We start from the raw sequence: 25,330 nt of genomic DNA on the forward strand, positions 1-25,330 counted from the left end.
CTGTGTCATAATCCCAGTGCACAAGACAACCCTGGGTGAACAGCAAGATCCCGTCTCTACAGAAAACAACAACAACAAAAACAAAAAACAAAAACAAAAAAATGCACTGCAGCTAGGGTGACAGAGCAAGACCTGGTCTCTAATAAATTTAAAAGAGGCCCGGCGCGGTGGCTCACGTCTGTAATCCCAGCACTTTGGGAGGCCGAGGCAGGTGGATCACGAGGTCAGGAGATCAAGACCATCCTGGCTAACACGGTGAAACCCCGTCTCTACTAAAAAAAAAAAAAAAAAAAAAAAAATTAGCCAGACATGGTGGCAGGCACCTGTGGTCCCAGCTACTTGGGAGGCTGAGGCAGGAGGATGGCGTGAACCTGGGAGGTGGAGCTTGCAGTGAGCCAAGATGGCGCCAATGCACTCCAGCCTGGGAGACAGAGCAAGACTCAATCTCAAAAAAAAAAAAAAAAATTAAAAGAAAAAAACAGCAAATGCTCTCCTTGGATACTGAATTCACTCTGAGGGAGTCATGGGGGTTTTATAAGGATGAAATGTATCCCAGTGTTGGTGTCTTGCTAGCAAAAACTTAGTGCTTAATAAAATAACTAATATTTTGAAATTCCTTTGCTTGAGGAATTAGAGATGTGAAGAACAATGGATCAGAAAGCAAACTGCAAAATATGGGAGGTACAGCTGGGCGCGGTGGCTCACGCCTGTAATCCCAGCACTCAGGGAGGCCGAGGCGGGCGGATCACCCGAGGTCAGGAGTTCGAGACCAGCCTGGGCAACATAGCGAAATCCCATCCCTACTAAAAATACAACGCTTAGCCAGGCATGATGGCAGGTGCCTGTAATCCCAGCTACTCAAGAGGTTAAGGCAGGAGAATCACTTGAACCCGGGAGGCAGAGGTTGCAGTGAGCCGAGATTGCGCCACTGCACTCCAGCCTGGTGACACAGTGAGACTCTGTCTCAAAAAAAAAGAAAAAGAAAAAGAAAAAGAAACAAAGAAATTCCTTTGCTTGAGGAATGAGAGATTCGAAGAACAACTGATAAGAAAGCAAACTGCAAAATAAGGGAAGTAATTAATCCCCTCAAAAAGTCCGCGTTGGGGGTGGGCAGCTTATTTCGTGAGAGACTTTCAGATGAAATCAAGAGGGATGCCAGGAGTCCGACAGGGAGAAAAGGGAATTTGTAACCAAGCTCATTAATTCCAAAACTTGATGAAACAGACAATTATCTAAAGGGAAAAGCTGTCTAAACTGACTCAGAAAGAGGTGGGAAACTTCAACAAACCAGTAGACGCCCAAGGAATTTTGAAAGCTGAGTTAGAATCGCTCTTCCGAAAACTCCTCAACCCATGCAGTTTTGAGGGCGAATCCTGGCAGTGTTTCAAAAGCAGACACTTTTAAAAATGGTAATTAGACGATTCTGCAATGCAAAGGGAGAAATAGAAAAGCTTCTCAAGGTTCTTTGTTTTGTAAACAAATTATTAAAACTTTAGTATCCCGACTTGAGACAGGAAAGAAAGTAAATCTATAGCTCCCCGATACATATCACTTCAAAAGACCTCACGGGGGACAGGCACGGTGGCTCACTACTGTCATCCCAGCACTTTGGGAGACCGAGGCGGGCAGATTACTTGAGGTAGGTCAGGAGTTCGAGACCAGCCTGGCCAACGTGGCGAAACCCTGTCTTCACTAAAAATACAAAAACTAGCCGGGCGTGGTGGCGCACACCTGTAATCCCAGCTACTCAGGAGGCTGAGGCAGAAGAATCACTTGAACCCGGAAGGCAGAGGTTGTAGTGAGCCGAGAATGCTCCACAGCACTCCAGCCTGGGTGACACAGCTAGACTCCATCTCAAACAAACAAACAAAAAGACTCAAGGGAATGGCTGGGGCATGAAATCTTGCAGTGCTTAAGAAGATAACGCATCATGACAACGAAGATCATTGCAGAAATGTGGGAGCATTCCCTATTCAACATAGTGCTGGAAGTTCTGGCCAGAGCAATCAGGCAGGAGAAGGAAATAAAGGGTATTCAATTAGGAAAAGAGGAAGTCAAATTGTCCCTGTTTGCAGATGACATGATTGTATATCTAGAAAACCCCATTGTCTCAGCCCAAAATCTCCTTAAGCTGATTAGCAACTTCAGCAAAGTCTCAGGATACAAAATCAATGTACAAAAATCACAAGCATTCTGGTACACCAATCACAGACAAACAGAGAGCCAAATCATGAGTGAACTCCCATTCACAATTGCTTCAAAGAGAATAAAATACCTAGGAATCCAACTTACAAGGGATGTGAAGGACCTCTTCAAGGAGAACTACAAACCACTGCTCAATGAAATAAAAGAGGATACAAACAAATGGAAGAACATTCCATGCTCATGGGTTGGAAGAATCAATATCGTGAAAATGGCCATACTGCCCAAGGTAATTTATAGATTCAATGCCATCCCCATCAAGCTACCAATGACTTTCTTCACAGAATTGGAAAAAACTACTTTAAAGTTCATATGGAACCAAAAAAGAGCCCGCATCGCCAAGTCAATCCTAAGCCAAAAGAACCAAGCTGGAGGCATCATGCTACCTGACTTCAAACTATACTACAAGGCTACAGTAACCAAAACAGCATGGTACTGGCACCACAACAGAGACATAGATCAATGGAACAGAACAGAGCCCTCAGAAATGATGCCACATATCTACAACTATCTGATCTTTGACAAACCTGACAAAAACAAGAAATGGGAAAAGGATTCCCTATTTAATAAATGGTGCTGGGAAAACTGGCTAGCCATATGTAGAAAGCTGAAACTGGATCCCTTCCTTACACCTTATACAAAAATTAATTCAAGATGGATTAAAGACTTACATGTTAGACCTAAAACCATTAAAATCCTACAAGAAAACCTAGGCAATACCATTCAGGACATAGGCGTGGGCAAGGACTTCATGTCTAAAACACCAAAAGCAATGGCAACAAAAGCCAAAATTGACAAATGGGATCTAATTAAACTAAACAGCTTCTGCACAGCAAAAGAAACTACCGTCAGAGTGAACAGGCAACCTACAGAATGGGAGAAAATTTTTGCAACCTACTCATCTGACAAAGGGCTAATATCCAGAATCTACAACGAACTCAAACAAATTTACAAGAAAAAAACAAACAACCCCATCAAAAAGTGGGCGAAGGACATGAACAGACACTTCTCAAAAGAAGACATTTATGCAGCCAAAAAAACACATGAAGAAATGCTCATCATCACTGGCCATCAGAGAAATGCAAATCAAAACCACAGTGAGATACCATCTCACACCAGTTAGAATGGCCATCATTAAAAAATCAGGAAACAACAGGTGCTGGAGAGGATGTGGAGAAATAGGAACACTTTTACACTGTTGGTGGGACTGTCAACTAGTTCAACCATTGTGGAAGTCAGTGTGGCAATTCCTCAGGGATCTAGAACTAGAAATACCATTTGACCCAGCCATCCCATTACTGGGTATATACCCAAAGGACTATAAATCATGCTGCTATAAAGACACATGCACACGTATGTTTATTGTGGCACTATTCACAATAGCAAAGAGTTGGAACCAACCCAAATGTCCAACAACAATAGACTGGATTAAGAAAATGTGGCACATATACACCATGGAACACTATGCAGACATAAAAAATGATGAGTTCATGCCCTTGGTAGGGGCATGGATGAAACTGGAAACCATCATTCTCAGTAAACTATCACAAGGACAAAAAACCAAACACCGCATGTTCTCACTCATAGGTGGGAATTGAACAATGAGAACTCATGGACACAGGAAGGGGAACATCACACTCCGGGGACTGTTGTGGGGTTAGGGGAGCGGGGAGGGACAGCATTAGGAGATATACCTAATGCTAAATGACGAGTTAATGAGTGCAGGAAATCAACATGGCACATGGATACATATGTAACAAACCTGCACATTGTGCACATGTACCCTAAAACCTAAAGAATAATAGTAAAAAAAAAAACTAAAAAAAGAAAATAAAAAACCAAAAAAAAAAAATGTGGGAGCATTCAGTTGCTGGGTCTTAAAAACCAATACCCCAAAGTATGGTGCTTTGTCCTGCTGAACTGAAGAAGCCTCAAGATCTCTTTGACCTCCCCCTCCTGGTTCCTCTGTGTCTCCCGATGTACAGGATAAAGTTGTTCTCTGAAGTTCCCTGAAGTCTGGACACATCAAAGAAAGAAAAATGACCAGTGTCCCCTTCCCTAAGTTTCTGAACCTGCATCGCGGGAGGAAAGACTGATGTCCGTCAATAGCCCTGCAGAGACTCCTCATAAACCACTGTCTGTTCTGCAGGCTCAACAGCCTCTGTCCCTGCACAGACTGGTCATAAACCATTATCTGAGGCCAGGCACAGCGGCTCATGCCTGTCATCCCAGCACTTTGGGAGGCCAAGGCGGGCAGATCACCTAAGGTCAGGAGTTTCAGACCAGCCTGGCCAGCATGGTGCAACCCCGTCTCTACTAAAAATACAAAATTAGCCGGGCGTGGTGTCACATGCCTGTAATCCCAGCTACTCGGGAGGCTGAGGCAGGAGAATGGCTTGAACCCGGGAGGCAGAGGTTGCACTGGGCAGAGGTCCCGCCACTGCACTCCAGCCTGGGCAACACAGAGCAAAACTCCGTCTCAAAAAAAAACAAGCAAACAAACAACAATAACAAAAAACATTATCTGTTTTCGGGCCACTGTACATTGTTCAAACCCATTGACTTCTCTTAAAAATCATTTACTCTTTGGAATCCTATATTCCCCCCAAATTCCCCACTCCCTTTCCCCTAAGAAGAGGAGACAAGTGTCTGTATCCCCTTGTGTAATGGGGCAATTCCTCTGACATTCTCCTCCATGTATGGGAATACATTTGCCTGTCATTTCCTTTATTCATCTTTCAATAAGGGAAACTGTATTTTGTGCGTTGATTTTTCAGCAAACCTTCAAATGGCAAAGGGGGATGTTTTTCCCTTGGCCCCTACCACAGCATCCCCAAAGGGTCTCCAGCTCCTAAGAAGATTCATTTATGGGCACTACATAGCTATGCAGCGTCACCCACCGAGCTCACAGACAACCAAGGCTTTGGGGTGAGAATGTACAAATAAATCACCGAATCCAAGCACCCAACACCGCACACGCAGCCTGGAAGTGGTTGTGTCACAGGTGTTTGAACCAGAGTGACTCCATCTTGAATAGGGGCTGGGTAACATGAGGCTGAGACCTACTGGGCTGCATTCCCTAACGGTTAAGGCATGCTAAGTCGCAGAATGAGATAAGAGGTTGGTACAAGGTACAGGTCATAAAAACCTAGCTGATACAACAGGCTGCAGTGAAGAAGCCGGCCAGAACCCACAAAAAGCAAAATGGCGACGAGAGTGACCTCTGGCTGTCGTCACGGCTACATTTCCGCCAGCGCCAGTTACAAATACCATGGCAACACCAGGAAGTGACCCTATATTATATGGTCTAAAAAGGGGAGGCATGAATAATCTACCCCTCGTTTAGCATATCATCAAGAAATAACCATAAAAATGGCCAATGAGCAGCTGTTGGGGATGCTCTGTGGAGGAGCCATTCATTTATTCCTCTACTTCCTCAGTAAACTTGCTTCCGCTTCGCACCGCAGACACCTCCTGAATTCTTTCTTGCACGAGATCCAAGAACCCTCCCTTGGGGTCTGGATTGGGGACCCCCTTTCCTGTAGCATCTTCAGGTATAGCCGTGAATCAGAGAAGCAGAAGGAGCTTACCTTGAAAAGCAACCAGCCGAGAAGCTTCTTCACCAGACGGGTGCCCCAGAACACATGCCGGTAGAGGTCCGTGTTGACCACCCCGGGGTCCACCACATTGGCGGTCACGTGGCTTCCCTCAGCCGTCAGCAGCCCCTGGAGGTGGTAGGTGAACAGGACAAGGGCCAGTTTGCTCTGGGCGTAGGCTGTGTGGGGTGAGTAGCAGGCACTGTGGGCAAGCAGGAGAAGGTGTAAGAGGCTGATGGCATTCACGCCTAAGTGCTTCACGCTGGCAGCATCTGTACCTGCGGCCACGGCCATGTCTATATGCAGCCACCTCCCCTAGAACCATGTGTGATTATGCCCTCTGTTGGCCAGTTTTCCAATGCGTGTGGACTTTTCTAGTTCACCTTTTTATTACAAACTCATCCCTTAATTGTATTGGGGTCAGAAGTGTTAAATTATGTTACTAATTTTTTATTTTTATTTATTTTTCAGATAGAGTCTCACTCTGTCGCCCAGGCTGGAGTGCAGTGGTGCAATCTCAGCTCACTGCAACCTCCACCTGCCCAGTTCAAGCAATTCTCCTGCCTCAGCCTCCCCAGTAGCTGGGACTACCGGCGCCCGCCACTGCACCCTAATTTTTTGTATTTGCAGTAAAAACGGGAGTTTTGGCCGGGCGCGGTGGCTCACGCTTGTAATCCCAGCACTTTGGGAGGCTGAGGCGGGCGGATCACGAGGTCAGGCGATCGAGACCACGGTGAAACTCCGTCTCTACTAAAAATACAAAAAAATTAGCCGGGCGTGGTGGCGGGTGCCTGTAGTCCCAGCTACTCAGAGAGGCTGAGGCAGGAGAATGGCGCGACCCCGGGAGGCGGAGCTTGCAGTGAGCCGAGGTTGCGCCACTGCACTCCAGCCTGGGCGACAGAGCAAGACTCCGTCTCAAAAAAAAAAAAAAAACGGGAGTTTTACCATGTTGGCCAGGCTGGTCTTGAACTCCTGACCTCAAGTTACCCACCCACTTCAGCCTCCCAAAGTGCTGGGATTACAGGCAGGAGCCACCGTGCTTTTTTTGAGACAGATTCTGTCACCCAGGCTGGAGTGCAGTGGCGCAACCTCCGCCTCCCGGGTTCAAGCGAATCCCGTGCCTCAGCCTCCAGAGTATCTGGGATTACAGGCTCCCATCACCACGCCCGGCTAATTTTTTGTATTTTTAGTACAGATGGTGTTTCACCATGTTGGCCAGGCTGGTCTCGAACTCCTGACCTCCAGTGATCCACCCTCCTTGGCCTCCCAAAGTGCTGGGATGACAGGCATAAGCCACCGTGCCTGGCCACATGTGGTCTTCTTGATGAGTCCCAAATCATAAAAGACAACCACACAGCAATTTGGCAAACTTACCAAGCTATCAAGAATTTTCCTCACATCTATTGCAAGCTCTGTAGTGTGCTAAGCACACGTTAAACTCTTTGCACCTTGGTTCAAGCAGTTTAGAGAAACGTTTTAGTATCACAGGACACAGTGATAAAAATCGATCTGATAACCGTGGTAAAGTGAGAAGCGTCCCTCTCTTTCTCTCTCTTTCTGGTAACCTCAATCACCAGAAACACAGAAAACTGGCTGTTTCCAGCTTTGCTCCTGTAAATATTTTCTACTTTTTCTATGTATGCCTTAGAAATACTTTTTAAAGAGATGTTATTTGCATTGTTACATAACGTCCCTTGAAGGCACACAACCACCATAGAGTGCTTTTAGAATTTCATGCTAGGAATAGATCGTTGGCCCTAGAATCGGCCTCATAGTTCTTTTCAATCAGACAAGAAGTATTTGAGCAATAATGTTTTTCTTTCCTCTACGCTCCAAGGATGCCCAGAGATGATCAATTTGCTACACAATTATCATGACATTTCAAGGTGGCTGAAGGTTCATATCTCTTGCTTCTTTTAGATATATATATTTTTTAATTTTATTTTTATTTATCTTTGAGACACAGTCTTGCTCTGTCGCCCCGGCTGGAGTGCAGTGGCATGATCTCGGCTCACTGCAAGCTCCACCTCCCAGATTCAAGTCATTCTCCTGCCTCAGCCTCCCAAGTAGCTGGGACTACAGGCACCTGTCACCCGCCTGGCTAATTTTTTGTATTTTTGGTAGAGACGAGGTTTCGCCATGTTAGCCAGGATGGTCTTGATCTCCTGACCTGGTGGATCCACCCGCCTCGGCATCCCAAAGTGCTCGTATTACAGGTGTGAGCCACCGCGCCCGGCCTAATTTTCTGAATTAACCACATGGTATATGTATTCTGATGGAAGCTGTGAAAGGAAAATATCTGGGCACCCCAAAAGCAGGAAGCTCAAAGGAAAAGTCCAGCTGGAACCTGCTGAAGGCAAACCTGCCTCCCATTCTGTTCAAAGTCACCCCTGTGCTCTGAGACAGATGCATATCTCATCACCTCCTTTGGGAAGGCTCATCACAAACCCAAAAGAATGCAACCATCTCTGTCTCACCTACCTGTGAGCTGGAAGCCCCCCCCCGCTTCTAGTTGTCCCTGCCTTTCAAGGACTGTACTTCTTATTATTATTTTTTTGAGACAGACTTTTGCTCATGTTGCCCAGGCTGGAGTGCAGTGGTGCGATCTCGGCTCACTGCAAGCTCTGCCTCCCGGGTTCAAGCCATTCTCCTGCCTCAGCCTCCCGAGTAGCTGGGATTACCAGCGCCTGCCACCATACCCGGCTGATTTTTTGTATTTTTAGTAAAGATGGGGTTTCACCATGTTGGCCAGGCTGGTCTCTAACCCCTGACCTCAGGTGATCCACCTGCCTCGGCCTCCCAAAGTGCCGGGATTACAGGCGTGAGCCACTGCACCCACCCCAACGTAGCTCTTACATATATTGATTGATGTCTCCTATCTCCCTAAAATGTATAAAACCAAGCTGTGGCCAGACGCAGTGGCTCACGCCTGTAATCCCAGCACTTTGAGAGGCCAAGGTGGGCGGATCACAAGGTCAGGAGTTTGAGACCAGGCTGCCCAACATGGTGAAACCCTGTCTCTACTAAAAAAAAAATTAAAAAATTAGCCAGGCACGGTGGCATGTGCCTGCAGTCCCAGCCACTCGGGAGGCTGAGGCAGGATAATTGCTTGAACCTGGGAGGCAGAGTGTGCAGTAAGCTGAGACTGCACCACTGCACTCCAGCCTGGGCAAGAGAGTGAGACTCCATCTCAAAAAAAAAAAAAAAAAAAAAAAAAAAAAAAAAAAAAAAACACAAACAAAAAAAACAAGCTGTGACCTGACCACATTGCACACGTTACCAGGAGTTTCTGAGACTAATGTCACAGGTGCATGTCCTTAAATTTGGCAAAACAAACTTTCTAAATTAACGGAGACCTGCCTCAAATTTTCAGAGTTCACAAAGCCATCTCAGATATATTTTTAATATCAGCATGATATTTATGCTAAATAAATAACGATAAGATCAAAAAGCCTAAAAGAATGTTTAACACATTCAAAAGATTAAAAGAAAGACATCGTCATCATATGCATTTCAGAAAAAGCATCAGTGGAAATCCAATGCCTCTTACCAACAAAGGCTGTTCCTAAATAAGAATACAAAAGAGGGTCGGGTGCAGTGGCTCACGCCTGTAATCCCAGCACTTTGAGAGGCTGAGGCGGGCAGATCACCAGGTCATGAGTTTGAGACCATCCTGGCTAACATGGTGAAACCCCATCTCTACTAAAAATACAAAAAATTAGCCGGGCATGGTGGTGGGCGCCTGTAGTCCCAACTACTTGGGAGGCTGAGGCAGGAGAATGGCGTGAACCCGGGAGGCAGAGGTTGCAGTGACAGGAGATCATGCCACTGCACTCCAGCCTGGGCAACAGAGCAAAACTCTGTCTCAAAAAAAAAAAAAAAAAAAAAAAAGAAAGAAAGAATAGAAAATTGAAATAAATGAAGTAAACTTTGACCTAAGGATCTGGAGAAGAAAAATGAGAACGCTTTCCCAAGGAAAACACATAAAAGAAAACCAAAAAGATAAAGCAAATGAGAAATACAGAAAGCAAACAGTGTAAACATAAATGGTATCACTGGGGAACAGAGCCTGATGTTGCTTGTTTTTGTTGTTGTTTGAGACGGAGTCTCGCTCTGTCACCAGGCTGGAGTACAGTGGCGCCGTCTCGACTCACTGCAACCTCTGTCTCCCGGGTTCAAGCAATTCTCCTGCCTCAGCCTCCTGAGTAGCTGGGATTACAGGCGCCCACCACCACACCTAGATAATTTTTGCATTTTTAGTAGAGATGGGGTTTCATCGGGTTGGCCAGGCTGGTCTCAAACTTCTGACCCCAAGTGATCCGCACGCCTTGGCCTCCCAAAGTGCTGGGATGACAGGCGTGAGCCACCGTACCCAGCCCTGATGTTGCTTTCTAAACGTCCTCTCCCTGTTATAAAATGCCCAATATATACTATATTTTCCAGATGAAAAGTAGAATATTACACTTACAGAGCAGACCCTGAAACTATAAAAAAAAAAGATACCCTCTATATTCATGTATTCATTTTTTCATAAAATAAATAACAAAACCAATAATGCATGCCTATGTTGGGGTTCAGAGGACAATAATCTAAAATGAACACCTCAGAAGCAGCATCAGAAGCAAATCTTTCTCTCTGACCTTCTCCCACCCTCCTGTCTCTCAGACCCATTTCGCCCCAAGGGCACCACAGAAACTGGAATCCTTCTTCCCCAAGGCGGGTCCCAGAAAGCAAAGCACCTTTCCCCCAAGGCCAGCCAGAAACCCTATAAATAGGACTCTAACATTCCCTCCACCCTGAGTATATAAAAATTGGCCATAAAGAAATTTCCTAGCATGACACGGTGGCTCACGGCTATAATCCCGGCACTTTGGGAGGCCGAGGCAGGTGGATCACTTGAGGTCAGGAGTTTGAGACCAGCCTGCCCAACACAGTGAAACATCATCTCTACTGAAAATACAAACATTAGGCCAGGTATGGTGGCTCACGCCTGTCATCCCAGAACTTTGGGAGGCCAAGGTGGGCGGACCACGAGGTCAGGAGATCGAGACCATCTTGGCTAACATGGTGAAACCCCGTCTCTACTAAAAATACAAAAAATTAACCGGGCATGGTGGCGGGAACCTCTAGTCCCAGCTATTCGGAGGCTGAGGCAGGAGAATGGTGTGAACCCGGGAGGCGGAGCTCGCAGTGAGCTGAGATCGCGCCACTGCACTCTAGCCTGGGCGACAGAGCAAGACTCTGTCTCAAAAAAAAAAAAAAAAAAAAGAAAAAAGAAAATACAAACATTAGCCGAGTGTGGTGGTGGGCACCTGTAGTCCCAGCTACTCAGGAGGCTGAGGCAGAAGAATTGCTTGAACCCGGAAGGTGGAGGCTGCAATGAGCCAAGATCACGCCATTGCACTCCAGCCAGGGCGACAAGAACAAGACTCTGTCTCAAAAAAAAAAAAAAAAAAAAAAAAAAAAAAAAAAAAAAGAGAAATTCCCTGACCTGCCTTGTTTGAATGTAGGTTCTACGACCCCCTTCCCAGAGGGTCCCGCCCCACCCCCAGAAGGAAGGCGCACTGCTCACAGAGGCCAAAAAAATCTAGACAGACAGGCCTGCCTGTGTTTCCCCACTCAGACCATCAGCCTTAGATCAGACCCTTTTCCTCCAATCCTACATGGATTTTGTTCAGACTTCGTTGAACCTAAGCATAAAAATAGACAGTTTCCCCTGTATCTGCTGGTCTTCCCTCTGAAGGCTCCTGTATGTATACATGGAGTAAACTTTGTATGCCTTTTCTCCTATTCATCTGCTTTTGCAAGTTGATTTTTCAGCAAATCTTCAGAAGGAATGACCCTCCACCTCTTTTCCCATCACACTGGCAATGTTCTGAGAAGTCATCATGTCCACTGGAAGAACATGGGGAAAATTGGCCAGAAAACCAAAGGAAGGGCGTGCACATACACTTGTACATCTTTTGGGAGGGCAACTTCACAACATGCAACTCAATCTTTAAAATCATAAATCTTTTTTTTTTTTTTTTTTTTTAAGACAGAGTCTTGCTCTGTCGCCCAGGCTAGAGTACAGTGGCACAATCCTGACTCACTGCAACCACCCCCTCCTGGGTTCACGCCATTCTCCTGCCTCAGCCTCCTGAGTAGCTGGGACTACAGGCGCCCGCCACCATGCCCGGCTAATTTTTTTTTTTATTATTTTTAGTAGAGACGGGGTTTCACCGTGCTAGCCAGGATGGTCTAGATCTCCTGACCTCATGATCCACCCGCCTCTGCCTCCCAAAGTGCTGGGATGACCGACGTGAGCCACCACGCCCGGCCCTTTTTGTGTTTTTTTTTTTTTTTTTTTTTGAGACAGAGTCTCGCTCTGTAGCCTAGGCTGGAGTGTAGTGGCGCAATCTCAGTTCACTGCAACCTCCACCTCCCAGGTTCAAGCGATTCTCCTGCCTCAGCCTCCCAAGTAACTGGGACTACAGGCACCCACCACCACGCCCGGCTAATTTTTGTATTTCCAGTAGAGATGGGGTTTCGCTGTGTTGGCCAGTCTCAAACTCCTGACTTCAAGTGAACTGCCCGCCTTGGCCTCCCAAAGTGCTGAGATTACAGGTGTGAGCCATCACACCTGGCCTGTGAATATCTTTTACTAACACCACTGCTTGAAATTGATCTTAAAAAATTAAACCTTGGGCCGGGCACAGTGGCTCATGTCTGTAATCCCAGGACTTTGGGAGGCCGAGGCAGGTGGATCATGAGGTCAGGAGATCGAGACCATCCTGGTGAACACGGTGAAACCCCATCTCTACTAAAAATACAAAAAATTAGCCAGGAGTGGTGACGCATGTCTGTAATCCCAGCTACTCGGGAGGCTGACGCAGGAGAATCCCTTGAACCCAGGAGGTGGAGATTTCAGTGAGCCGAGATTGCGCCACTGCACTCCAGCCTGGGTGACAGAGTGAGACTCCGTCTCAAAAAAATAAAAAAATTAAAAATTGATTCAAAAAGTCTTTTCCGGCTGGGTCCAGTAGCTCACATCTGTAATCCCAGCAGCACTTTGGGAGGTAGAGGCGGGTGGATCACCTGATCCTTTCAGGGGTTTGAAAAGCTTCTTGGATCTTGTGAGAAAGAATTCCGAGTGGGTCCATAAAGTGAAAGCAAGATTATGAAAGTAGAAGAATAAAGAATGTGTACTCCATAGATGGAGCATCCCCGAGAGCTGCTGATGGCCCATTTTTATGGTTATTTCTTGATGATGCGCTAAACAAGGGGTGGGTTACTTGTGAGTTTTCTGGGAACGGGGTGTCCAATTCCTGGAGCTGAATGACCATGTCATGGCATCTGTAAACCGTCTCTTAGCAGCTAATGCATTAGAATCAGTGTATCAGGACCAGAGAGGATGACCACAGGTCACTCTTGTCGCCATCTTGGTTTTGGTGGGATTTGGCTGGCTTTACCACAACCTGGTTTATCAGCAGGGGCTCTGTGACCTGTGTCTTGTGCTGATCTCCTCTGTCATCCTGTGACTTAGAAGGCCTCATACATCTCCAAGGAAGGCAGCCCAGCAGGTCTCAGCCTCATGTTACACAGCCCCTATTCAAGATGGCAGAGTTTCTCTGGTTCTAATGCCTCTGAAAAATTTAGGGGATTGTTTTCTGAGCCCCAACACTGTGATCTTAGCAACTGAGCAATTCTCCCATCTTCATGTAACCAAAGACAGTGGATCACACAGCTTGGAAAGCTCGTACCGGGGAAATCGCACCCTGCAGCTGAGATTTTCTGAGATGTCCCTTGCCGTTGTGCAAAAGGCATGTTTGAATGCTTGCATGAGGACAAGTGACTCCCTCATTAATCCCTCCAGGGGCTCAGTTCTGCCTCCAGCCGCTGTCTCATCACGCAGCCATGGGTAGCAGAAAGCCACACACCAAAATCTGACATTGGGCCTGTAAAAAATAAAGGTTCCTGTTCAAAGACTTCCCTCCCCATCTAATTAGGAATAAATAGTAACTTCTCTGAGAAGCAAACTTTATTCAAAGACTTGTGCTAACATTCTTAAATATCTGCTAGCCATGATAAAGAAATCAATGTACTTTATGCTCTTAGCTCCCACAATTTAGCCTAAACATCAGCCCTGGCATGCTTATACTGACCCAAGCAAGCATTACGTCATAGCCTGTTCCTCTTCTTTATTTAAAAGTGCTTTTACCTTTCTCAGCATTCCACAAGGTACTTCCTCCTTCCTTTGTTCTCCTCTGCCTTTGCCTCTTTTAAAAAGTTCCAAGTTGCTGGCCAATCGGGACAAATACAGAACGTGAGGTCCTCTTCCAGCCAATGGAAACCGGACACAGCAGGAGGGTGGATGCGTCAAGTTACAAATGACCCTGTCCCCGTCGTTCGCTGTACTCTCATGGCAAAACTGCTGGAGAGTGTACCCTTTCTGCTGAAAGTAAAAAAGTGGCCTTGCTGAGGAAATTAATATTCAAGTGCTATTTCTTTATGGCACTGGGGAACAAGCATTTCAAACAGACCTGAGGTCTATGCAATTTCTGCTGGAAAATAAACCTCAGGTCTGCTGCCTTAGAAATAAATAAGGGCAGGACAGAAAGGGTGACAAGGGGGTCCTTAGCCATGGAGACTCTGCAAGATAATAAACAATCAAAACATAACTTTTTGGGGGTTGGGGTGGGGTAGGAGGGGATTGGAAAGGCTGACTACGTAATAAAGAGACTGGAAGAACTGGCCGGGCACGGTGGTTCATGCCTGTAATCCCACAACTTTGGGATGCTGAGGTGGGTGGATCACCTGAGACCAGGAGTTCAAAACTAGCCTGGCCAACATGGTGAAACCCCGTCTTTACTAAAAATACAAAAATTAGCCGGTCGTGGTGGCAGGTGCCTGTAATCCCAGCTACTCGGGAGGCTGAGGCAGGAGAATCCTTGAATCCTGGAGGTGGAGGTTGCAGTGAGCTGAGATCACGCCATTGCACTCCAGCCTGGATGACAAGAGCAAACCTCTGTCTCAAAAATAAATAAATAAATAATAGAAATTTAAGAGACTGGAAAAATTAAGACAGGGAAATTGAGTAGTTCAGAGCTCAAGTCCCATCTCTGATCCAAGATAAACTGTAAACCCCCAATTACTGCCAAGTTATCTTTTCAAGGCAAACTTCTCCAATCTCCTCACCCCAGGGGAAGAGAAGAGTCCAGGAAACAGATAGTTATTAAGTGCACAGAGGCAACGACTGGCTTTCCTGCTGGCATAAGCGTCTTTTAAATATAAGCTACAAGCATTCGGTTCTGAATCTCCAGCATTTGATTGATGGGTAAGAGGAATGTTTACTTGAAAAAGTAGAAAATGCATCATCCAAAGGCAGATTTTTCCAGAGTAAATGGAGGGGTTGGTTCTGTAATTACGGTTTTACACAGTAGCTGGAGAAGAGAGAACTAAGATTGTTTAAAAATACGGTGTGGGGGCAGGGGAAAAGCCAATACATTTCTCTACAGGAGGTGAAGAAAGAAATCCAAGAGGGGCACGTAGTTTCAGGAGAGATTCCCTGGGGTAAGGGTTAGGGATGAAGAAATATCCACACCAGAAATGGGAAAGAATGAATGCATGAAATGAATGAATGAAAGAAATATGCGGGAGGACATGCCCATTAAGGTTTGTAAATGAAGCCCTAAGGACTGACACAAGTGCTTGATATTAGGTCGGGCATGGTGGCTCACGCATGTAATCTGAGCACTTACAGAGACTAAGACAGGCAGGTTGCTTGAGTCCACGAGTTCGAGACCAGCCTGGGCAGTATAGTAAGACCCTATCTCTACAAAAAAAAACAAAAAGTAGCTGGGTGTGGTAAAGCACACCTGTAGTCCCAGCTAGTTGTGAAGCTCAGGTGGAAGATCATTTGAGCCTGGGAGGCAGACATGGCAGCGAGCCAAGATGGCGCCACCACACTCCAGCCTGAGAGGTGGGCATGGCAGTGAGCCGGACATAGCAGCGAACCAAGATGGCGCCGCAGCGCTCCAACCTGGGAGGCGGACATGGCAGTCAGCCAAGATGGCGCCGACGCACTGCAGCCTGGGAGGCGGACATGGCAGTCAGCCAAGATGGCGCCGCCGCACTGCAGCCTGGGAGGCGGACATGGCAGTCAGCCAAGATGGCGCCGCCGCACTGCAGCCTGGGAGGCGGACATGGCAGTCAGCCAAGATGGCGCCGCCGCACTGCAGCCTGGGAGGCGGACATGGCAGTCAGCCAAGATGGCGCCGCCGCACTGCAGCCTGGGAGGCGGACATGGCAGTCAGCCAAGATGGCGCCGCCGCACTCCAGCCTGGGAGGCGGACATGGCAGTCAGCCAATATGGTGCTGCGGCACTCCAGCCTGAGCGAGACAGGGACACTCTGTTCAAAAAAACAAAACAAAACAAAAATCATTAAATGAGATTTCTTGTTGAATAAGAAACTGAACAAAAGCCACTTGCTGCTAAATCTGGACCTGAGAAAAGGGTATTTGAGTTCTCTATTTTTTGCTGATTATATAAAGCATTACTCTCGTTATTAAAAATCATGAAGACTGAACATACTTTGAGTGTTCATAAGACCGGGCGCAATAGCTCATGCCTGTAATCCCAGCACTTTGGGAGGCCGAGGTGGGTGGATCACAAAGTCAGGACATCGAGACCATCCCAGCTAACACGGTGAAACCCCGTCTCTACTAAAAATACAAAAAAAATTAGCCGGGCGTGTTGGCGGGCGCCTGTGGTCCCAGCTACTCGGGAGGTTGAAGCAGGAGAATGGCGTGAACCCGGGAGGCAGAGCTTGCAGTGAGCCGCGATCACACGGCTGCACTCCAGCCTGGGCGACAGAGGAAGACTCCGTCTCAAAAAAAAAAAAAAAAAAGAAAGGAGCCCTTTATAAGTTATTGTGATGGATAATGTAGGATGTACACGTGTCATATCTCGGTGTCCCACCACCCAGCCTCCGCAGGCAGTGTCCTTTTATATGGATCAACAGGCAGTTTTTGCACTGATTTTTATCCACTTTGAGAGGTACTTGTGTAGAAGCAAAGACAATTGAGTTTTTTATGTTAACTTCCTATGAATCCGTTGCATTGCAATGTATTTCCATTGCAGGACATTAATGCATAATCAAATTGCCAGTGAAAGTACGGAAACTCAATCGACTGCTCATAACCTAGTTGACTGGAGCTATTTTTCCAGTGCTCATTAAACCTGATGACAATCACTGTTTTAATGAGCAAGTACGGGTGGTATCCAATACATTTGTAAGTGTTGTAACAATCCGTCATGTCTAAATTGAATTTTCCCTTTGGCAGTACAAACAACTCCATTACATTCTTTCTACGATATCTACGTTTAATATTCTTGATAACTATCATCTACATTTAATATTCTTGATAACGATCCGCCCACCAGGAACTCAGAAAATACTGTGAATAAAGAGAGGTCTTTTTTTTTTTTTTGAGACAGGGTCTCCCTCTGTTGCTAGGCTGGAGTGCAGTGGAGCAATCTCGGCTCATTGCAACCTCCGCCTCCCGGGTTCAAGTGATTCTCCTGCCTCAGCATTCCAAGTAGCTGGGACTACAGGTGCCCGCCACCACGCCCAGCTAATTTTTGTATTTTTAGTAGAGACGGAGTTTCACCATGTTAGCCAGGATGGTCTTGATCTCCTGACCTGGTGATCTGCCCCTCTCAGCCTCCCATAGTGCTGGGATTACAGGTGGGAGCCACTGTGTTGGCCCTTTTTTTTTCTTTTTTCTTTTTTTTTTTTTGAGAGGGAGTCTTGCTCTGTTGCCCAGGCTGGGCTGGAGTGCAGTGCTATGATCTTGGCTTGCTGCAACCTCTACCTCCCAGGTTCAAGCAATTCTCCTGCTTCAGCCTCCCGAGTAGCTGAGATTACAGGCACGTGCCACCGTGCCTGGCTAACTTTTGTATTTTTAGTAGAGACGGGGTTTTGCCATGTTGACCAGGCTGGTCTCGAACTCCTGACCTCAGGTGATCCGCCCGCCTCGGCCTCCCAAAGTGCTTTCCATTGAAATTTATTTCACCATGTGGATGATTTGGTACAGCCAAGTTGAGGAGACAGGTTATCTCATGTGTAAAAACTCTGTTGGATTTTTGGAATATGTTACCACGTTGTGATTTATTCCTTTACAAGAACGCTAATTTTCCAAGCCAGTAAATCAATCTTGGCAATTAACACTAATTACTGGCAATGATTATATCAGGCGAAAGCCAAGAACCACATCTTTCATACAAAAAAAAAAAGCAGTGTATTTTATATTCAAGTGGTTCTCATATTTCAGCATGCATCAGAATCCCCCAAAGACCTTCTCCTTGCCAACCCCTGCTCTCCAAACTTTGGGTTTAGCAGATCTGGAGGATGGTCTGAGAATGGGAGCATCTTCGTTTCTTTTCTTTTTTTTCTTTTTTGAGAAAGAATCTTGCTTTGTAGCCCAGGCTGGAGTGCAGTGGCGTGATCTTGGCTCACTGCAACCTCCGTCTTTCGAGTCCCAGTTGAAGCAATTCTCCTGCCTCAGCCTCTCGACTAGCTGGGATTACAGGTATGTGCCACCATGCCCGGCTAATTTTTGTATTTTTAGTAGAGATGAGGGTTCTCCATGTTGGCCAGGCTGGTCTTGAACTCCTGACCTTATGATCCACCCGCCTTGGCCTCCCGAAGTGCTGGGATGACAGGTGTGAGCCACCATGCCCGGCCCACTCACCGTATATTTACTGAACTTCAGTCATATGTGATTCAGGGGTGACACAAGAACAGAAAAATCAGAGAGATGGAGATGGAGCTAACCAAGAAAACTGAAGCTGGTCGGCCAAATGGCCCAATGCACAATTATTCGGGGAACACACATCCAGGCAACTGCACATGAGTGGGAATATCTGGCTGTCCTACCACCATCTGGTCATCTAGCGGCTCCTCCTATGGCAATACAGAAGACCCTGGCTGAGGCATGTTCTATTCTACCAAGGGGACCTGGGCGTATCTCATGGACTGAATTATGTCTCCCCAGATTCCTATCAAGTTCTAACTCTGAGGACCTCAGAAAGATGAACTTATTTGGAGATAGAGTCCTTTTATTTGTTTATTTTTATTTTTTGAGACAGAGTTTCACTCTTGTCACCAAGGCTGGAGTGCAATGGTGTCATCTTGGCTCACTGCAACCTCCACCTCCCGGGTTCAAGCGATTCTCCTGCCTCAGCCTCCCAAGTAGCTGGGACTACAGGCACCTGCCATGACGTTTGGCTAATTTTGTATTTTTTTAAGTAGAGATGGGGTTTCACTGTGTTGTCCAGGCTGGTCTTGAACTCCTGACCTCAGGTGATCCGCCCGCCTCAGCCTCCCGATGTGCTGGGATGACAGGCGTGAGCCACCGCGCCCAGCCGGAGATGTGGTCTTTAAAGAGGCGATTCAGGTAAAATGAGGTCACTAGGGTAGGTCCTGATCCAACAGGACTGAGGTTCTTATAAGAAGAGGAGATGAGGACACAGACATACACAGAGGGACAACCAAGTGAGGACACAGGGCGATGATGACATCTCCAAGCCCAGGAGAGAGGCCTGAGGAGGAACCAGCCCTGCCCACACCTGGATCTCAGACTCCCAGCCTCCAAGACTATGGAAGAATCAATGTCTGTTGTTATAAGCTACACAGTCTATGGTATTCTGTGATAGCAGCCTGAGGTGGACTAAGGCATCGCGTAAGAGGAGGATATATGAGGACACAGACACACACAGAGGGACGACCCTGTGAGGACACAGGGAGAAGACGGAGTCTCCAAGCCCAGGAGAGAGGCCTCAGGAGGAACCAGCCCTGCCCACACCTGGATCTCAAACTTCCAGTATCCAGGGCTGTGAGAGAATAATGTCTGTTGTTTATAATGTACCCGGTCTATGGTATTCTGTGATAGCCTGAGATGGACTAAGACATCTGATAACAAGAGGAGATGAGGACACAGACACACACAGAGGGATGACCCTGTGAGGACACAGGGAGAAGACAGCGTCTACAACCCAAGAAGAGAGGCCTCAGGAGGAACTAGCGCTGCCCACACCTTGATCTGGGACCCCCAGCCTCCAGGGCTGTGGGAGGATCAATGTCTGCTGTCTAAGCCACTGGGTCCATGGTATTTTATTATGGCAGCCCCAGCAAGGCAACGTTCTCTCCTTTACGAGGTCACTCCTAAGGTACGAACGATAAAAAAGGGGCCTGTTTGGAAAGAGTCAGTGCCGCCAACAAAGAACAGTCTCCAGAAAGCTCAGAGGAGGCATCTGTTAACACTCTCTCATCCTCTGCAGAGTAATCACACAGAAATGAAACGTGGCTCAGGTGAACGCCTGTCATCAATATTCATTTTACATAATCAAACTGGCGAAGCAAAGGAGGAGAACAGGAAAAGAAAAGTAGTGTGGGTTGAACTGTACGTCTCAAAAAAATACGGGGAAGTGGCCGGGCGCGGTGGCTCAAGCCTGTCATCCCAGCACTTTGGGAGGCCGAGGTGGGAGGATCACGAAGTCAGGAGATGGAGATCATCCTGGCCAACATGGTGAACCCCCGTCTCTACTAAAAATATAAAAATTAGCTGGGCGTGGTGACGCACACCTATAATCCCAGCTACTTGGGAGGCTGAGGCAGGAGAATCACTTGAACCCAGGAGGCAGAGGTTGCAGTGAGCTGAGATCACACCACTGCACTCCAGCCTGGGCGACAGAGCAAGACGCCATCTCAAAAAAAAAAAAAAAAAAATATATATATATATATATATATATATATATATATATATATATATATAATATAAATTAAATAAAACAATACAATACAAATAAATAAACAAAAAATGTTAGAGCCAGCTCTGAGCTGGCTCTGGGTCTCAAGCCCTTTGACTCTGAAGTTCCCTGATCTGCTTTGCAATCTGTATTACTTTCCTGGGATTGTCCAAACAAATGAGCACAGACTGGATGGTTCAAAGTCACAGAAATTCATCCAGGGAATGGATGCCTTCTGGAGACCAGAAGTCTGAAATGCAGGAGTGGACAGGGTCGTGCTGTCTCTGGACGATCTTCTAGGGGAGGAATCCTTCCTGCCTCTCCCAGCTTCTGGGGGCTCCGGGCGTCCCTGACCCTTTCGTCAGATCACTCCTGTCTCTGCCTCGGTCTCCACAGGGCCTCCTCCTCTCTGTCTGTCTCCTCTTTGGTCTCTTTCCAAGAACGCCTGTCATTAGGCGTTAGGGTCATTAGGGCCCTTCTTACATGTAGAATGGGGTCGGAACAGTTACTATTATGTGTTAAATTGACTGGATCATGGGGTGCCTAGATGTTTGATTGAATGTTACTGTGGGGTATCTGTGAGGGTAGAGGGGAGGGTCCTTCCTGCCTCTCCCACCTCCTGGGGGCTCCGGGCGTCCCTGGGCTTGTGGCCACATCACTCCAGTCTCTGCCTCCATCTCCATGTGGCCTTCTCTGTGTCTCTGTCTCCAAATTTTCTACTTTTTTTTTTTTTTGAGACAGAGTTTCACTCTTCTTGCCCAGGCTGGAGTGCAATGGCACGATCTCAGCTCACCACAACCTCCACCTCCCAGGTTTAAGCACTTCTCCTGCCTCAGCCTCCCAAGTAGCTGGGATTCCAGGTGCGCGGCACCATGCCCGGCTAATTTTTTCTATTTTTAGTAGAGATGGGGTTTCATCATATTGGTCAGGCTGGTCTCGAACTCCTGACCTCAGGTGATCCACTCACCTTGGCCTCCCAAAGTGCTGGGATGAGCCAGTGTGCCCAGGCATTTTCTACTTCTTGTAAAGCCATCCATCATATTGAATTAAGGGTCCACCCTAATGATCTCATCTTCACTTAATTCCATCTGCAAAGACCCTATTTCTAAATTAGGCCTCAGTTATATGTATTTGGAGTCAGGATGTGGACATAACTCTTCAGATAAGCGTTAATGGCGGTCGGGTGCAGTGGCTCATGCCTGTAATCCCAGCACTTTGTGATGCCAAGGCAGGCAGATCACTTGAGGTCAGGAGTTTGATTCCAGCCTGGCCAACATGGTGAAGCCCCGTTTCTACTAAAAATACAAAAATTAGCAGGGTGTGGTGGTGCATGCCTGTGATCCCAGCTACTCGGGAGGCTGAGGTGGGAGAATCATTGGAACCCGGGAGGCAGAGGTTGCAACGAGCCCAGATAGCACCACTGCACTCCAGTCTGGGCAACAGAGTGAGACTTGTCTCTTTCAAAAAATAAAATAAAATAATAGTTAATGGCATATAAGCAATACCATCAAAGCCTTTCTTTAATATGTGTTTTTATAGGAATAAAAACTCTTGTTAATTGCACTTGGTAATATATGCTTCCTCAGCTTTTTCAGGTGATAATGAGGCTCAATTCTTATTAAGTGCATGAATCTGCTTTGTAACATCTAAAGTGTTTAGGAAGTAGCTGTCATTTCTGTTGGGTGGAGTTGTTCTGGATGTGATCCGCTTATCTTCATTATTTAAAATAGAGATCTCGGCTGGGCACGGTGGCTCATGCCTGTAATCCACGCACTTTGGGAGGCTGAGACGTGAGGATTACCTGAGGTCAGGAGTTCGAGACCAGCCTCACCAACGTGGCAAAATCCTGTCTCTACTAAAAATACAAAAATTAACCGGATGTGGTGGGGCTTGCCTGTAATCCCAGCTGCTCGGGAGGCTGAGGCAGGACAATTGCTTGAACCCAGGAGGCAGAGGTTGCAGTGAGCCGAGATCACACCACTGCACTCCAGCCTGGGAGACACAGGGAGACTCCATCTCAAAAAAAAATGAGTAAATAAAACAGATTGCTTTGATCAACATCAACCCCAAAGTGAGCTCTCAGAATAACAGACAGGCGGCCCTCCACTGGTGCTGTACGATGAAGGGGTGTTCCTGTGTGTCTCTGGCAAGCGGCAATGCCTGCCAAGGCAGCTCACGTTTCCCAGGTTCTCTAACCCATGCCTTGCCTTGCTCAGTGAGTCGTGTCTGCAGCAAGTGCTACTGGCTGTGCCAAGACTCCTCGTTCCCTCCTCCCATACAGCAGGCACCACACACATGCGTGGAGCCCCGAGTGGGCATCACGGAAGGCTGGCCCCCACACGCCCAGCCCAGCCTCAGGCCTGGAGTCAGGGAAGCCAGTCACGGCAGGGCTGTTCTTGCCAGTGGGTCCAGGCAAACCCTTCAGCATGGAGCCCGAAGCAGGAGGGCTACACAATCCTGCAGAGAGTCCTGAGCTGAGAAGAAAGCTGAGAAACACACATTTCTTCCTCTGGGTGCTGTCATGCATGGGTGTGAAAACAGGAAATGCCCCAGCCAGCACACACACCTCACCTGTGCACACTGGCACGCACACAACTCACCTGTGCACACGAGCACTCATGCACCTTATCTGTGCACAATGGCACGCACCTCACCTGTGTACACAGGCACGAAGACCTCACCTGTGCACACTGGCACACACACCTCACCTGTGTACACGGGCAAGCACACCTCACATGTGCCCATGGGCACGAAGACCTCACCTGTTCCCACAGGACACACACCTCACCTGTGCATACAGGCATGCATGCACCTCACCTGTGCATACTGGTACACACCTCACCTGTGCACATTGGCACACACATCTCACCTGTACACACAGGCATGCAGACATGCCCTTGCTTCCTCAGGGCACCATGAAGGAGAAGCAGCCCCTCCTGGCCACAAGCTCTGCTCTCCGTGCATTCCTCTCACCCGCCCTTCCCTGCACAGCCTGGTGCTTCCCCAGCTGCCCGGAGAAGATGAAGTCCTGGCCAGCCTCGCTCCTTCCCTCCCACGACTGGCAGGGTTCACACTTCATGCAGGATCCCATCAAGGCCGTCTCCCTCATCCCACACCCTTCAGCAGAGAGGCTCACAGATGCAGAAGCTCAATCCGACAAAACAGATGGGCCAAGGTATCCTAGGAGGCCCCCGCGGCCCTCCCTTCGTTACATCCTGCCCCTCACTGTGCAGGGAAATGCACCGTTAGGAGCTGGCAGGGCCTGTGCCCCTGGGCTCACCTCCTCGCAGTCCTGAGGGTACTGCAGGGCCTGGGGATGGGGAGGGCGCCCACCCTGCTGTACATTCCAGAGGCTGGCCCCAAAATCTGATGCTGGCACAGCCAAGCAGCCAGTTCTTTCCGAGGGTGGCGTTAACGCTTTGTGATCTTAGGGCTGCAGAGAAATTCAAAGGCAAGTCCTACTGTGTGCTCTGACTGTCTCTGTCTCCAAATTCCTAGGTGGAAATCCTCATCCCCAGTGAGATGGTGTTAGGAGGTGAGGCCCTTGGTAGGTGATGAGGTCACGATGGGGGAGACTCAAGTATGGAATCAGTGCGCTTACAAAAGGGACCCCAGAGAGCTCCCTCGCCCCTTCCACTGCCTGACGACACAGTGAGAAGGTGCCATCTGTGAACCAGGAAGCAGGTTCTCGCCAGACCCTGGCACACTTTGATCTTGGACTTCCAGCCCCCAGAACCGTGAAACATAAATGGGTGTTGTTTATAAGCCACCGAAACTATGGAATTTTTCTTTTTCTTTTTTTTTTTGAGGTAGAGTTTTGCTGTTGTTACTCAGGCTGGAGTGCAGCGGTGTGATCTTGGCTCACCACAACCTCCGCCTCCCGGGCTCCAGCAATTCTCCTGCCTCAGCCTCCCGAGTAGCTGGGATTACAGGCGCCCGCCACCATGCCCAGCTAATTTTGTATTTTTAATAGAGACGGGGTTTCACCATGTTGGTCAGGATGGTCTCGATCTCCTGACCTTGTGATCTACCTGCCTTGGCCTCCAAAACTGCTGGGATTACAGGCGTGAGCCACCACACCCGGCCTGCTGCAATTTTTCTTGTATCAGCTTAAACAAACTAAGATGATTATTCCCACAGAGGAACCGTTTTTATCCTTAAGGCGGGGTTAGGAGGAATTCACAAGAGACCTGTCGATGGACAGACAGTACATTGCGTGTCGACAGGAGTCCACACCAATGCCGCCTGCAGATGTAGTGCCTGGCATTCCCATGGGGGCACAAGAGAAGGTTTAAATATATCTGTTTTCCTTTTCTATGTCTGACCTCTGTGTTTCTTGTCCCTTCTAAAAAATAAAGTAACGATACCATGGCACATTGCTAAGTTACCCAAGGACAGCAAATGGCTGGGGATGTACATATCCCACAGCACCGTGCCAGGAGCACATGTGCCCAGCAGACGCAGGCAGCACCATTTCCAGAGCACGTGTGCCCAGCAGACACGGAGCAGTGTGCCCAGAGCACCTGCGTCCAGCAGATGCAGAGAGCACCGTGCCCAGAGCACCAGTGCCCAGCAGATGCAGGGAGCACTGTTCCCAGAGGACCATGCCCAGCACATGCAGGGAGCACCATGCCAAGAGCACCAGTGCCCAGCAGATCCAGGGAGCACTGTGCCCAGAGCACCTGTGCCCAGCAGATCCAGGGAGCACCATTTCCAGAGCACGTGTGTCCAGCAGACACAG

General features: G+C 47.8%; 1 protein-coding gene across 1 annotated transcript in view; it reads right to left on the reverse strand.

Annotated features, from left to right (window-relative positions):
- LOC129475920 (dehydrogenase/reductase SDR family member on chromosome X) overlaps nucleotides 1-25,330 on the reverse strand; it is a 318,446-nt gene that overhangs the window by 22,717 nt on the left and 270,399 nt on the right. Inside the window, exon 6 of the mRNA XM_055269660.2 lies at nucleotides 5,793-6,000. Within this exon, the coding sequence (XP_055125635.1) occupies nucleotides 5,793-6,000 (208 nt within the window). The remainder of the gene's footprint in view (nucleotides 1-5,792; nucleotides 6,001-25,330) is intronic.

This window comes from Symphalangus syndactylus, chromosome Y (assembly GCF_028878055.3).
Source record: "Symphalangus syndactylus isolate Jambi chromosome Y, NHGRI_mSymSyn1-v2.1_pri, whole genome shotgun sequence".
NCBI lineage: Eukaryota > Metazoa > Chordata > Mammalia > Primates > Hylobatidae > Symphalangus > Symphalangus syndactylus.